Source organism: Larimichthys crocea, chromosome XIII (genome assembly GCF_000972845.2).
Source record: "Larimichthys crocea isolate SSNF chromosome XIII, L_crocea_2.0, whole genome shotgun sequence".
NCBI classification, from domain to species: Eukaryota; Metazoa; Chordata; class Actinopteri; family Sciaenidae; genus Larimichthys; species Larimichthys crocea.
The window spans coordinates 38,701,873-38,717,547 of record NC_040023.1 but is presented as its reverse complement, the minus strand read 5'-3'; the positions used below and the strand labels follow the sequence as shown (position 1 = coordinate 38,717,547).

The 15,675-nt window shown below is 41.0% G+C and overlaps 1 protein-coding gene across 3 annotated transcripts in view; it reads left to right on the top strand.

Moving 5' to 3' along the window:
- gabbr2 (gamma-aminobutyric acid (GABA) B receptor, 2) overlaps positions 1-11,454 on the top strand; it is a 164,590-nt gene extending 153,136 nt beyond the window's left edge. For all 3 annotated transcript variants that reach the window (XM_027287102.1, XM_027287101.1, XM_010734778.3), the window contains 3 exons: positions 235-364; positions 5,880-5,997; positions 8,002-11,454. In XM_027287102.1, the coding sequence (XP_027142903.1) occupies positions 235-364; positions 5,880-5,997; positions 8,002-8,167 (414 nt within the window). In that variant the 3' untranslated portion in view covers positions 8,168-11,454. The remainder of the gene's footprint in view (positions 1-234; positions 365-5,879; positions 5,998-8,001) is intronic.
- Positions 11,455-15,675: the final 4,221 nt, after the last annotated feature.

Genomic DNA, 15,675 nt, shown 5'->3' with positions numbered 1-15,675 from the left:
TGGAAAATGAGGAGATACTCAGACACCCTTGGAGGACATGTAAAGTTATTATGTCTTTGGCAGACAGCAGTCTTTTACAGTCTTTAGTGTTTTGAAATGTAAAGAGTTGCAGTAGTTTGTTGGCCATAAATCAAACCCCACACAGTGGCTAATATCACTGCTGTAATCACCGTCTGTGTGTCTATTTTATTCACTTGAACATCAACTAATCATGTCTTTGCTTTTCTTTAAAAGCTGGACAAAGAGCTGGAAGAAGTAACCATGCAGCTGCAGGACACCCCGGAGAAAACTCCTTACATCAAACAGAACCATTACCCGGATGCCAACAACATCCTCAGCATACGCAACTTTACGGATGGAAAAGGTGAGAAGCTTGCTGTTTTCCTTTTTTTCAGTACTTAGCTGGAAAATGAAAAATGACCTGCTCACTGACAGATGAAAAGTAGAAAAGGCAGCATTTCTCTCATTGGAGAATCGATGATATGCTGACGGTGGCTTTCTCTATTTATTACGAATAATGATGGTGCATGATTTCTTCCTCACTCACTGCCTGGAGTGCTGTTTGCCTGGGTTGCATTCAGATTCAACCAAGGATGAGTAGTTCAGTATGATGTAATTCAGTCCTGTCTCTTTTAAATTCAGTGTATATAAGGTAATGTGACAGCTGTAAAGAGGATCACTTATGTGCATATTCACTTTCAAGAGAATAATGTACATTGAAATTGTTTATATGACGGTTCCATGACCATCATAACAGCCAGGATTTGTTCATTTAAAACTAATCCTCATCATAATTCCTTGTCATGTTACATTTGTGTATGCAGTGGCTTTAGTAAAGAATTTTAATTCAGCTTGAAGGAATAGCTTGACGTTTTTTTCCATCGCTGGAGCTTCTGTCAGTTGCAGGTGAAGAAGGGACACAGGAGCACTCTGTCTGACAGCACAAGTGTGTGACGTCTCTCAGAATGAGTCACGAGATAAGCTACAGTACCTGCATACTCCACTGTTGCTTAGCAAGTCTTACACATAGTGTAGTCAGACTTCTAGCAACACTGGACTTAATAGCACCTAATTTTATGGTGTTTTGGGTGTTGTTTGTTGTAGGCTGAACAATGTACATGAGAAAATAGTAGAAAGAAGATTAAAGAAGAGATGACGGGCTGGGGGGGTTGGGCTTTTAACCTTCACTGAGTAAGATAAGCATAATGGAAACATAAGGAGTAAACTATAAGATGCTAAAAGATAAAGATACATGTCTTATCTGTCTTTTCCAGTCGAGAGAGCTTGTGTCGGTTTACGCACCCGGCTTCTGTTAGGATTGATGCAGATGTATCTTAGACATTATGAAGCCGGGATCCTCAGATTGAATCAGTGAATCGTTACACCCCAGCAGCATTGCTTTGCATTAGGCTCCATTTTAACAGACGTGGGGTGATGGTGATATACAGCAGCAAGATTCAGCACGTCTGATGGCACACGCCAGCACAAAGCCGCTCTCAAGGGTGTCTAATGGATCTGTCTGAGTTTGGGAAGGTAAAAGAGGAAAACAGCTGCGCTCGCTCTGCAGAATGGGAGCAGGTTGTGCTCAACACAGGTTGTGTTGGAATTGTTTGAGAAGTTCCTCATCTGTGAAAGTTCATAGTTAAGCAATGAACTGATAACAGTTAATAAGTACGCCCTCAAGCATTAGACAAATGCTTCTTTGTATTTTAGGTTGTGCTTTGTCTTTCCTTCTTCTCTGCCTCTCATCTTTTTGCATGTGAATACATATTAACGCAAAGCAGATACACACTCTCCTGTTTTAGGCCAGATATTGTCTGTATATGAAGTGAGCGGTTGATATTTTGTGATGGTAACCTGATGAGGATAGATTTGAAATAAAAGCAGGTCTCTATTGTTAGTTGACGGAGCAGCTCAGTTTTGTCTTTTTAAGGAACACAGAGAGCAAGAAGAAGTAGTGAATCAGTAAATAAGCTACCATCTGTGAGATTTTGACCTTCTTATATTTATCCTCTAAAAATATCAAACAGAAAACCGAATCATGAGATTCTTCAGTGAAGGCTGACTGGCTATCAGTTTCAAATGCATAAATGTAAAACGAGAGTTACGAATGTAACTATGGTTCTATGAATTCTGGATGACTGCCAGAGGGCGGTGCTTCAGTACTGGATATCTCCATCTCTGCCAACTCAGTTGCTTGGTTTACATATAAGGGAGGCACCCTCTTTGGCAGGAAGGAGGGATTAGGTAGGAGAGTAACAGCCGAACCATCCGGATACCAACGCATTCTGGCTCACTGACAGGGCGTGGAGTTCACCCACTTGCTTTGCCGATGTAATTGATCGATGCACATCTGCCTGCATCCAATAATGACTGCAGGAAACGGAGAATGATGGCCACTGAGCAGTTCTCTGGCACCTTACTCTGTGTCTGGCACCACTGAGAGAAAAGCTTCCACATAGCATAGCATACAGCAACCTAGTGGAGGGAGCCCTGGAACTTAACACCGTGTGGATCACTGACTGGTCACAGGATGCCAGGAGTGGGTCCAGGCTCCCAATGGCCAAACCCAAAGCTGAAGCCGATCCGGATTTGGATGCCATACACATCCCTCCAGCTGAGAGAAAAGGTCCGGTCTCCTTGGGAGGTGCCATTGCTCCCCTTGGAGTAGTTTCAGAAACACCGGAAACCATGGCCGCCCTGGCCAGTTGGGGGCCACCAGTAGCAGTCTGTGGCCCTCCTGTTGCACTCTTTCCAGCGTTACCCAAATGAGCGGAACTGGAGGAAGGGCATATAGAAAGCAGGCTGGCCAAGTATGAGCTACTGTAAGGCCGAAGCACCAACCCTCAGGTTACAAGACTACCAGCGGCGAGCCAAACTGATCTGCTGTCAGATTTTTCCACAATTGTGAGAAGATAGAAGGAACAGATTGCGTGATGACGTGGGGGGTTTATACTGGGGCGTGCGCCCTACGTCATTGCATGGTCACAAGTGACTTTGTTGGTATAATAACTCGACCTGCACATATGCGAGAAGGAGATATCCAGTGCTGAAGCACCGCCCTCTGGCGGGCAGGAAGAATGAAATAGAACCTGTGCATACATAGAAATCATCAAAAGAGGAGCTTGTGGCATATCACCCAAACACCAGTAATATACAGAAGGTAAACACATTCACACATTTTCCATTTGTTGAGAGTAATCTCTGTAAAGTACAGGCAGCAGATGGTAACTCATATCAAGCTCTCTTTTGTGAACTAAGATTCAAATTGTGTGGGCTCATAAAAATACATCTATTTCAGGCCGAATCTTTGTATGCGCTGTCTTGGTTACCATAGGTTGTCAAGAGAGAACAAAGACAAATATAGCCAGGCACTTTTTTTGTATCAAGAAAATATGACCAACAGTCTGTCTTACATAGTAACTTAAAATGTCTGTCCTGATCATGATATAGGCATATTGCTGCCCTTTCATCAAGTAATGTTTTAAACCGACAGACAGAAGTAAAACAGTCGAGCCTTTCTAGCTCTCTCAAAGTAAGAATGAGAAATCCATTTCTGGATTTTTAAAAATGAACTTAAGTTCAGTGATTCATTTTCATTTATATGAATACTTTACCCATTAGAGAGTCTTTCATTTTTCAATAAAACTACATTTTTATGGTCGGCTACTCAGTACAATAGAACAAATGTAGTTAGCAGGCTGTGAGAGGAACCCAGAGAGAGCTAAAGAGAGAGTCGGTGAGATAAAGACGAAACACTGGTGTGATATTGAAACTGAACGACTACTGTACTGCTCATATATTGCTCTTAAGCTTATATTTGTCTAGTCTAGCTATTACTTCAGAGAGAAATGTATAAGTCTCCAGGTTGTTGAAGTATTCACGATAATGGAAGAGTTCTGAGAAAGTGAGCTCAGACAAAGAGAGACAGCGTATTAGGTGCTGCTCACACACGTCAGCATGACACACATTATGGAAATAAAATCACAGGTCATTAAGCCTCCTTTAAAGATCACGAGCATATAAACTTTTCCCAGCCTCAATCTGCTTATGCTTGACAGTCATCATCATCATCGCCGGCTCCTAACTGTAGTCATCAGTATTCATAAGAGAGCTGGTCTAAATGTATTGGGGGCCGTGAATGAGTGGCTGTTAGAAGAGGAGAACGCCGTGTCAACAGCGATTACGCTCACTCACAAAGGGTGATAAGCAACACTCCACCCCTCTTTCCCTCGTTCACTCTCTCTCTTTCTCTGGCTGTCTTCATGAATATGTACCAGCACATGGCTAAGCTGGCGAACACCAGCAGATGACAGTTAAGGTGTGGCTTTCTGACAGATTGGTTCCTGGACCTCAAAAGTTATTAACTGTCCCAGGAGCTATTTCTGTCATGTTTATAGCTGCGTCTGTTTGAGCTTCTTTAAACCATACAGCAGTAATGCCTTTACATTTTGGAACGTGTGCACATGCACTGCTGAAACAACAAAAACCTTATGAAGTCTTAACTCAGGTAAGACTTCATACGGCTCATGACTAAATTTAATTTAAGTAAATTATTACTTTTCTTTGTACAGTTTTACTGTCTGCTCTCTCAGTGAATGTGAGACTATAATGAGCAGATGTTGAGATTTGGCAGGTTAATTTATTTGATTGATTCTTGTTCCACACATTTGCACATTGAACATTTCACTCAAAACTCTTATTGTACAGTAAAATTCTTGGACTGGCCCCAAGGTCTAGTGACATTTAAAAGAAACTCAACAACTTAAGACTTTCTTTGTGGAATGAAGACGTATCTGAATCTGTAATGAAGTGTATAAATATCCCAGTCTGTGCTTTTAACACAGCTGCGAGAGCAACAAGGTTAGGCTTTTTTCAAAAATGCAAAGAGGACTAGTGTGCTCTAAAATAGTTCAGCGAGCTCAGATGTCCAATCGGGGCAGGGAGTGCTGTGATCAGTGAATCAGGTCAGCAAGTGCTTGGAAATCTGGGACATCTGGAGAAAAGGGGGAAAAAGGATTATTCCATTACTCTCCAGGTAGAATTTTGGAAAAAACTGATAAGGCTCATTATCTGCCTCTTGCAACATCCGGAGAATGCATAAATCATGTTAGGAAGTCTTTTTTTGTGTGTCTCTTCTTTTTGTCTTTCTTACTTTCACACTTTTTTCAGTTTCCACTTTCTGAATCTATCCCACACAGGTGTCAGTTTTATTTTTTACCACTGCTTTAAATATCACCCTGCATATGTGATGTGATTAAATTATACAACCTGTCTTCTTTTTTTTAAAAAGGGGGAAATTGACTAGTTTACAGACTTGGTTGACATATTTTCAGATCACATTATCACTAAGACTGCCCCTCAAGGTTTTCTTTTCGCCTTGATAAGAGAGAAAGTTGCTGTTAAACCCAAAAAAGTAGCCTCTAGTACACCTCAACCTTTCCACAACTTGGAAGTTGATTTAAATTACTGGTGTAAATGTAATTTGTATAAATATCATAACACTTTATAAAAAAGAAACCAACTTTGATTTTGATTGTACTTTTATCGGTTGTTTTACTTTTGTAATGTGAATGTACTGTAAGCTGTGAAAAGGCACATTTGTATCAATATAAACATTCTGAAAATTAATTTGGTAGCTGCATATTTTTTTATTTATTTTAACGTGACATCAGGATCAAAGTACCAGCATAAAAAAATAAGAAGCTTTTTCTATTCTCAAAACTGCTCTTCCCTCCCAAACAGCTGGAGGAATAGATAAGACTCAGGTGTTGGGACCTTGAAGGCTGGTCTGAAAATTCCCTTAAAGTAACGTCTCAGGCGATAGGTATGACAGCCTATCATATTTTTCACGATGCCTACATGTGTTTTCAATGCAGATGGAGAGAAGTCGATACTAAAGAACCACCTGGAGCAGAAACCTCAGGCGCAGTGGGGCTCCATGGATCCTTCCAGAATAAACAGAGGTCCCCTGGAGGATATCAACTCACCTGAACAGTAAGATCTCCCATTTCTTCAGCACCTCTACCCCCCTGTCTCTTTCCCCTCCCCTCTGTCTTGTCAGCTTTCTCATCAGACTACACGTCACATGTATTGCAACCACCAGCAGCTCTCAGGCGGTTGCTCTGGCAACAGAGCCCTGTGAAAGCATGGACCGGCCCTGTACTTTCCTCTCCTACGCACATCAACATACATATAGCCACCTGTATGTGCGTTCCCCCACCACGCTGGACTTGCTGCGGCATGAATTCTCACAGTCAAACACAGTATGCACACTTAGATTTGCAGCTAATTGATTTGTTGTCCCAACTTTTAAAAGAAGATGGTCTTGGACACTCAAAACACTCAGTGACAAATGCAGAGCTAAATTCATTTGCTATTTATAAGGCAGCAAAGCTGAGGGATGTCGACTTCATCAATGGTGGGGGGGACACCTCATGCATCATTGAGAGATCTCCTTCTCACGCTCATTTAACTAGAACCAGGAGAGGAATGCACAATGTAGAGGCACAGATGAATGGAGTGTAAGAGATAGACGGGGGGTAAGAGATTGAGGAGAGGGCAGTTACAGAGAGAAGATGGATTAAAAGAGAAGGATGTTTAGATAGGAAAGAGAGACAGCGATAAGGAGGAGGAGAGAAAGAAAGAGGTAGAGACTCACAGAGGCTTATGTAACCAGTGATTTACAGCTCGCATTGGAAGCAGCTCTGAAAATAGACAGGGAGGAGAACAGAAGTAAAGGAACACTCGGAGCTATTCCCATGCCGCATGAATGTTTGATCACATGTAGGGAAGAGAGATGAAGAGGCAGCGAGGAGATAAAGAAGAGACACGTATAAAGGAGTGAGGAAAGTGTTAAAGGTAGAGGAGGACGAACGGTAACACTTGGTGACATGATGAATGCGAAGACATGCACCGGGATGTAAAAGTTAAGTGTAGTGTCAATGTCATATATAAATTACAGAAACCTTGAAGACATTTCAGAAGACATCAGAAATAGAACAGATTAGAATAACTGACTAAGCTTGAGGATCATTAATATTTAAAAGTTCATCTAATTAAGACATTCTTTTAGGTCTATCACTGAATGAGCTTGAATTCACCCCCTCCCCCTCTTCATATTTTACATAACTGGCATTTGGTTATGTAATTTTCTCACCAACAGCTGACAGTGGCACTAGCACTTGCGAGGTAGGGTGCTAACTGTCACAGCAGGCGGAAGAATGAAATGTTCTTTTTGTCAGATGATCCAAGAAGCTGGGAAGCACGGTGGATTAGGGCTTTAGTAAGGAGAAGTGAAGAAGGGACTGAGGGTGCTGCGGAATACATGAAAAACAATTAGAAGAATTGCACCTCTGCTATGATGTCCAGTTTTATCACTGTAGCTGGGTGTGATTACATTAATACATTTTAACAGCAACAATTGTGTCTGTCAGTACTTAAAAATAAATAGTGTGAATAGTGTGTAGAGTGTTTAGTACTGATAAGCAGTTGGCATATTGGTGCAGAGTTGGACTACTTTGTGTACTATAGGGAATTTATGATTTATTTATGAATTAATCTCATGTAGTAAAGGTAAAGTCTATCCCTATATCGCAAGTAGTTATGTTCAGTCCCTTTACATTCAATGTGTTCAGTGCCAGTGCAGGAAGTTTGTCCTTTATGTAGCTAGACACAAAGTAAAGACGTGGACGTCAGAGTGGTGAATGGGAGCATAGCACTTACAGTATGGAAGTGGAAGTCTTAACAAGTTTTCTTGTCTTAACCATATTTTTTGTCTAGCATTAACAATGTGATGTGTCGATGCATGTACACTTTTTATTTGTTTCATGTATAATAAATAAAATGCTGTAATGGGGCCATACCAAACCCACTGATTGTAACTGACAAATCATCAGAAATCAATGGTTTGTCTGACAAAAGAGCATAATCTGCAATGGTAACATTCAGAAAAGTATTTACTCTACCTCTAATATTATAACTTTTCTTCTCTGTCTGCAGCATACAGCGTCGATTGTCCTTGCAGCTGCCCATCCTGCACCATGCTTACTTACCTTCCATAGGAGGGGTTGATGCCAGCTGCACCAGCCCCAACGGCAGCCCTGGTTCCAGCCCACGGCACAGACACATGCCCCCCTCCTACCGGGTGATGGTCTCTGGCCTGTGAGCTTCATTTTCTCCCCCACCTGGCTCTTTACAGAGGAGACATATATGGTTCTTTTTTCTACAACAAATAGACTGATATCATCAGCGTATGTGCGTATTTTGTCTCAGAACAAGGATAACAGTGGGAGAAGAAAGGGAAGGGGTGGGGCGGGGGGGCGAGTTTCACTCTTCGTACCTCTTCATCCCGGCCAATCTTGAGAACTGAAACCCTCAGTCAGGTAGGGGTGGGAGGAGACAGAGTGGGCACTGGATGACCCTTACAAACTCCCATGATTCACAGCAATGTCCCCTTGTTCATCTGCTCCTCTCGCCTAGGCATATACACATATGCACAGTCAAACAAACACAAACATACACAAATACATACACATGCACAAACACACTGACACCAGAATAGCAGAACAGCGGTGGACCAGCCCTGACCTGACGTGTAGCCTTATCTGCTTCAGAGGGGGGGTTGTCTGTTTCTGTTCCTTAACTGTTGTATGTTTGTGCTCGCTGCTACATGTGAGCTTCTCATCTAACTTGAGTATTTCACTGCTTCAGTGACTGGATACCGGGGTGGAGACATGGAATTTACAAAACCCTACAAAGGAAATCATCCAATTTACTCCCTGTCCCCTTCCCATCCTTGTGGAGACATGTAAATATCAACATTTCTGACTTTGGTGTACTGTAAGCTTTGTATATGCTGTGAATGGACAATTAAAGGGGTTCTAAGTGTGGAGCTTGTAACAGAGGCAGGTAATCGTTAAAATTACAAATGAAAGCTTAGAAAACATGGCACCCAACAAAGAACTAGACATACGTATGAAAGAGATGTGAATTGGTTTGCGTAACTGTTGATAAATCAGCTTGTGGGCAGCAAAGTAAGAGACATCAAAGTGTCAGTGAGTCACAGAACATGAGAAGGCACCAGGGGCCCATTCCTTTAACTCTGAGTAAGATGCACATGGCTCCTTTTTTTTTTCACTTTGCTAAATTTGCACCACTGGTCTCATCAGAGATTTCACATCAGACTTTACATAGGCCTTTCATAGTTTACAACTTGCATAATATGTCCTCAGAAAGCATGTTATACAGAATATTGATGCTATGCCTTTTAAAACAGGTCTCCAAGGCTGCATATGTTAGAAAATAGAGCTAAAAAAAAAACACCACAAGAGTGTTCCACAGATGTTATTTATGTGTGTTATATGCCAAGAAATGCACACATTCAGATGTACACTTAAAACTGCAAGAGAGCACCTTATGAGTCAGGTGCTTTTCAGTAAGGCATTAGTGACGGGCCTGGTCATATTGATCCCCGCAGAGCGGTCTCCATAGACTGTTAAGATGTCCATCACAGCTAACCAGCACAGACAAAGGTGACGGGGTTCATGTCAATGGCAAAAAGGGCACAAGACTGAAACAAAATGACTTCTCTGGAGAAGAAATAAAACTCAAGATGTGATGCTGGGAAGGATGTAGGTCTACCAGTTCTACAACTAGTTTGGATTAAGACCTGAATTTCCACGAGCGGTAGTGAAGACGTTGAACACGTGGGAGCCTTGTGGAATAAGCCCCAACCGGCTGTAGCTTTCAGTTCCAAGATGGTGATGGTGACACCAACGCTGGTCACACGGTGATAGAGCATAAAGCACAGACACAGGGCTTTCTTTCATATTGAGTGTCATGAAGAATCACTTCACACATAGCAACAGTGAATATACCTCAGTTGCTATGGAGATTCAGTGCTGTTGAACTCGGCCCAAGAAGGCTGCACTGAGCAAATAACAGTCGTCATTTGTTTTTCTTTGTTTTATTTCTTTTCTTTTCTTTTTTCTTTTGGTAAAACTGTCCTCATGCAGGAGAAAAGCAAACAGGGACTCCGGACAAAAAAAAAAAAATTGACTTTTTATGGAGTGTGAGAAGCGAATTTGTTCTCAGCATATGTTTCACCATTGGTGTCTTGGTTTTTAGTTTTTAAGGCGTCTGTTGAGCGCTGTGCCTGTTGTCTTATATTGTAGCCTGCAGGATCCACAGTACATAAATAGGGTGAAAATGGCGCTGACCCAGGAAACTACTACGACATTGGCCACACATCTGTAAATTGTACAACGTGTCATAGATTTATTTAAATTCAATGCCTCAATGCATGGGACAGTGTGGGAGAACTTGGTGAAAGCTCCACGTCAGCTGGAGTGAAATTCCTCCGCAAACTGGCGTCTGATCATAAATACTGTCAAACAGTCTTAAGCTGAAAAGGATACAGAGTCGGAGTGGGAGACAAGCTGGCAGAAATCCACCTGCTATCTATCGGACACATCAAGGTGACTTCCTGTGAGAGCTCCTCCCCTTCCAGCCCCTGCTGAGCACAGGAGCAGGGAAACCCCGAGCACAGACCTCCAAGGAGTCACGGCTTCTCCCGGACCTTGGCCAACCAGAGAATCACGGTCACTTGACAAGTGAGTGAGAGACATTGTCAGAGAGTTGGTTCTTCCTTCAGGAGAAGAAAAACCAACTGCACATTTTATATATTACATTATATGTGATTGTGTACAATTTGCTGATACCCTGATGATGGTGTCCATGTATGGAATATTTGGTATTTGGCTTTCTCAAGACGGCATGAATTGAAATGTATAATTCACAGAGTTACCTCTGTTTTTGCAACTGTCGTGACAAATCCACTCTGTTGTTTCATCCTCTCACCTACAATTTGGTTTCCTTAAAAAAAAAAACATGAATTTAAGTTCTCTTAACCTACTGATCAGCTCACACACGTCAATGCCAAGATTCTCAGTAGACAAACTCAACATCACCATATCGACTATGCTACTGGTTTAGCAGTAATTCACTGAGGGCAATAAAGTGAAAGTAGCAGCAAACGATCAATCCTAATAACCCACTCCTGACATTTACCAAATTACAAAATGACTTTTTTAGTCCATCTAAAATGCCAAATGCAGATCATCAGGTATGGTTCTGTTTTTTAAATGTGCCCTGATTATTTTTTTTTTCTTTTCTTTTATTATGATTAATTTTTAACCTTTTTTCAACATGGATGAAAAATTGTTCAAATGCAATTGTGGTAGGTCAAGGGCTCATAATTTCCTGTAATAAATAACGTCATGCTGATGGTTTGTATTTGCAACAGGTCTTTTTACCTTTTTAGTTTGAAGATCAAGTGACATATACGTATATAATTATATCTTTGTATGTGTCATCATCAGGGTTTCTGGAGAATACGAAACATACATGTCCAAAAATATAACAATATGACGTATATATTTAGTGAAAAAAAAACAAAAAAAAACACAGATCCATACTGTTACTGTTTTGTCAGTTTGATATGTGGTATCACATGGAGTTAAGTTCAATTAAGAGTTTAAAACAGTAAACAAAACCTATGTTAAATGCAAGAGGGGCAATAACTTGTTTTCTTATTACAGAAAGAATAGAGAACTATATATATGTATATGTAAAAGATCTTTACGTACATTCTCATTTTTACATAGGAAATATTTCACAAATGCGCCACAGGGATACTTGGAAGTCATTTTTTTAATTTACAGTATCTGTAACTATGTTATGTACAGATGAGGTATAGATATGAAAAAGTTGTATAAAATAAGTATCACACTTGGAACACCTGAACATTTTTGGAGCCATTAGTTGTTATGGGGGGGGGGGATTTGAATAACATTCTTCTTTTATTGTCTGAATGTTATGGACAGCCTTTACTTTTCACATCATCGTTAAATAAAGTGAGACTGAAAATGATGCAACGTTTGCTTCGTCTGCACATATTTGATATTGTAGCATCCCTCCTGTGGTTCTCCAATGTGTGTTCACATTTACAGTGTTGATTTAAAGGCAGTTAATCAACGATGAAGTCAGTCGACAGTGTGTGCTTTTAAAGGTCAGCTGAATGTCACTCTTTAGTAGCATCGAGTGACAGCCAAAAACAAACGAGTGACTCAGTGTTACCATCTGTTAGTTAACTGCTTCAAATAGACATAAATTCACCCAGTGTTATAACATTTCACTTTTTGTTTATTCTCCCTTCCCTTGAGTACAATCTGTGTCAGGTGAGGTGAAGCCACACTGCTGCTCATGAGCTAAAATTGTCATGCTAAGATCAGCACACCTCCCATTTCAAATTTCATCTGCAATTGTTTTATTGTTTATGTATGCAATTATTGAAAGTAGTTGTGAATATTTATAAAATTCTATTAAATTAGCTTATCAGCTACTTAACTAGTTAAATAAGTTAGACACTGGAAAGTATATATTTGCTGTTTTCTATTAGCAACAATTAGCTTAGCCTCAGGTTGTTTTCTGTCCAACAAATATAAAGAGAATTTTCAAGTATTGTGCTGACAAAAAAACAAAAGTGCACAACACACAGTGGAGGTGGGAGTTTTGATTCCTCCAAAAAAAAAACAATAGAAGCATGCTGATAACACATTTTATCCAAAGAGTGAGTAAAATATTAAGGCAGTGAAATATTTGTAATAAGCCTTTGTACGACGTTTTTTGTGTTATTATGAACATTAAGTGTTTCATTTAAATGTGTGACAGTGAGCATGCACAATAGCAGGACCCTTAAAATAAGGCAGCAAAATGGAATTCAGCAATCATTCATTTTATTAATGGCCGTGATTTCAAAATGTCTTCCCTGAAAAACAGCCCGTAACATAAAAACATTGTGAATCTTGTGGTCTAACCGCTCCAACTACAGGTCATTTTCTTTGAAATAAGTTAATTTGTTTATGAAGTAACCTGCCAGATGTTCTGCTCTGATGAGTACGACCACAGACAGCCAGAAAAAATAAAATCATGTTTAGTGTTTGTTAGAATTTGTGTTAGTTTGTTGTATGAATGTCAGCATTGTTGCTCTTGAAGACATCTGCGGTTAAAGAAACACCATGTGTGGAGTAGCTTTCCAGGTCCAACATGTACACATGTACATACTCTACAGTCTTAGAAATGCTGCCACTAAGTCAAAAGTCTTGTTGATCTGTCACTCCAAAGGCAAAAGAAACCAAGCTAAGTGCACCCCTGTGATACACTGGCCAGTCAACATTAAGGTTCTTAATTGGCTTAGCAAAAGCCACACACAGTGAGCCTGCCTTCTCCCCTCACACAGACAGGCAGTGCAAAGGAAAAATTAATTTGTAATGAAAAGCCTTGTATGTCGAGGTCGATAAATAATTGAACTGTTAGGAGGAACCCGGTGCCAAACAGGATGGAGGAGATGCATGTGAGTGCGTTCCTCACAGTGTCACTGTGTGTTTGCGTCTGTGGTTGTGTGTCATTTATATGTGTGCGTGACGTCAGAGCTTTTCTTTATTCTCACTTTCAAATATTTAGCATGTGGATGCTAGACGTGGTTCAGTTCTCGTGAAGAAGCAGCTGGCTAAGACCAAACCCTCTACTGTCATCTGGCTGTAAGTAACAGGCACTGTAGATATCCTGGAAAGAAAGAACACCCAACAAGACACTGCCAAAAGGAGCCTTTTACCAAGATTAAACACATTCGCCTGGTGCTGTAGCCAAACGCAGCAAACTAATATTTTCTTTGTTGTAGGAGTTAATGGTCCATTACAGGGTCTTTCTCAGGAAATCAAATAGTCCTGCAGGAGGAAAAACCTGCCGGAGTCATTTTTCACAATCTGGCCACCTAAAAGTTCTTTCTATTATTGGCTTATAACTTTCTATAAACGATTAGGAATCTCCACTGGTATGTTGGAGTTTCCTCACAACAGTGAATATTGGACTTGTATTCCAAAGGAATGATGCTCTGTAAATATTTTAATGTGTAAACAAGCAACAGCAAAGTTTGTCATGACACATTACATATCATCATCTACTACAACTCGTTGATATGTGTGATGCGTTCACAAGTTGAATCCTCTGCCCACAGGTAACCAAGAAATCAAGTTTTTGTAGGAACTGTTCAAAAGTTTGGAGAATGTGCGTATTCACTTTCTTGCTGAGCATTGGGGTTGAAGCTTGATACCACTCTCATGTCTGTACGGTAACAATGGAGCTAGAAACACATGAAAGTTATTCAGTGAGCTTTACAGGATCTAGAAGACACATTTTTTAAAACTCTGGACACTAACCACCTACGGGTTCTTGCTCTTGGTATTGATTTTCCTATCTAACTCTCTGCAAGAAAGCAAGTAATTATTTCCTTAAATGTCGAACTAAGTTGCAGATATTCTATGTGACTTTGCAGGACAATTGGTAACCTTGTGACGGCTGTAATTGTTCATACAATTCAGTAGGGACTCAAGTGAACCTAAGCTTTTAAATCCAGCGTGTCTCTGCTGCTGCTTACTGATTCAAACATACCACAGATTTCCCGACTTCCTCCTGCAGGAAGAAACGCTCCGATGTGTGTAAATGCTGCATGACCTTCTCTCTCGTCTCAGCGGGATCATACTGTGCAAATGGAAGGCGGGTTGATTAAGTTGACCTGGGTGTCAGAGGAAGGGAAGGATCTATGTATCCTCCTTCACATGTGATGGCTCCATTGTAGAAATGAAGGCTTAGTTGAAGATGAGAACGAAGTGCATGTGCCACAGTGCTATCATCCAACTCATGTACACATGCACATATTAAGCTGCACTGATTTGAGGATTAGGATGGGGGGAAAAAGGCGTGAATTTCATAGGAGCTTCTGTGACAGTTTTTACATCACTAACTTTATGTTATGATGGTGTCTGAATGCAACAACAAGGTCGCGCTGTACTGAAAAACTCTGGCTGGCGAGCAAACTCCAGCAAGTGGAGCACGAAAAAATTGTCCAGATATAGTACAAGTGGTGTCACAGCGACAACCTCTTGTCAACCTTGATTCTACATAGTCGCAGAACAGTGAAGTTACTTGTAATTCCCAACAGCTTCGCCCTGTTTGGGGACCTCCTTATAAAAAGGGTGCTGTGGGTCAGCATAAGACGTGCAGCTTGTCGTTTCTGGCAGAACTCCCTGCCCCACTCTCGGCAGTGAACTAAAGCAATCTTCACATGCCCTTTGTTGACTGCTGACTAGTCTTGCATAGCCAGAATCTCCACACTTTGTTTTAGCAGATTGGAGGTCACTCACAAAAATAGAACCAGGCCGAATCAGAACCCGGCCTGTTCACTGATGCAAGCAGCAGGACATTTTCCCTGGGAAGAAGTGTTTCCTCATTCACATCGTTTCCAGTTAGGAAGCAGTGTTATGTAGCAGCCAATGACAGTATAAAGAATGGACTCACCTGTAAGTTTCCAAAGCACCGTTTTGAAGCCGGAAATATGCATCACTGGCCACCACCATGTTGATGCTTCTTCTGCCTCCCTGCTATTCTAAATAATTGGCAAAGATGTGGACCATTGGCAGACTTGAAGCTCGAATGCTGCCTGGGTGCTCGATTAAGCCATCTGTAACGGCACTTATCTGTCAATCAAGCGGTTAAGCTGTTAATTATGTGTAACTTTAGGCCTTAATATCATCTGAAATTCATGCCCCTCACAGT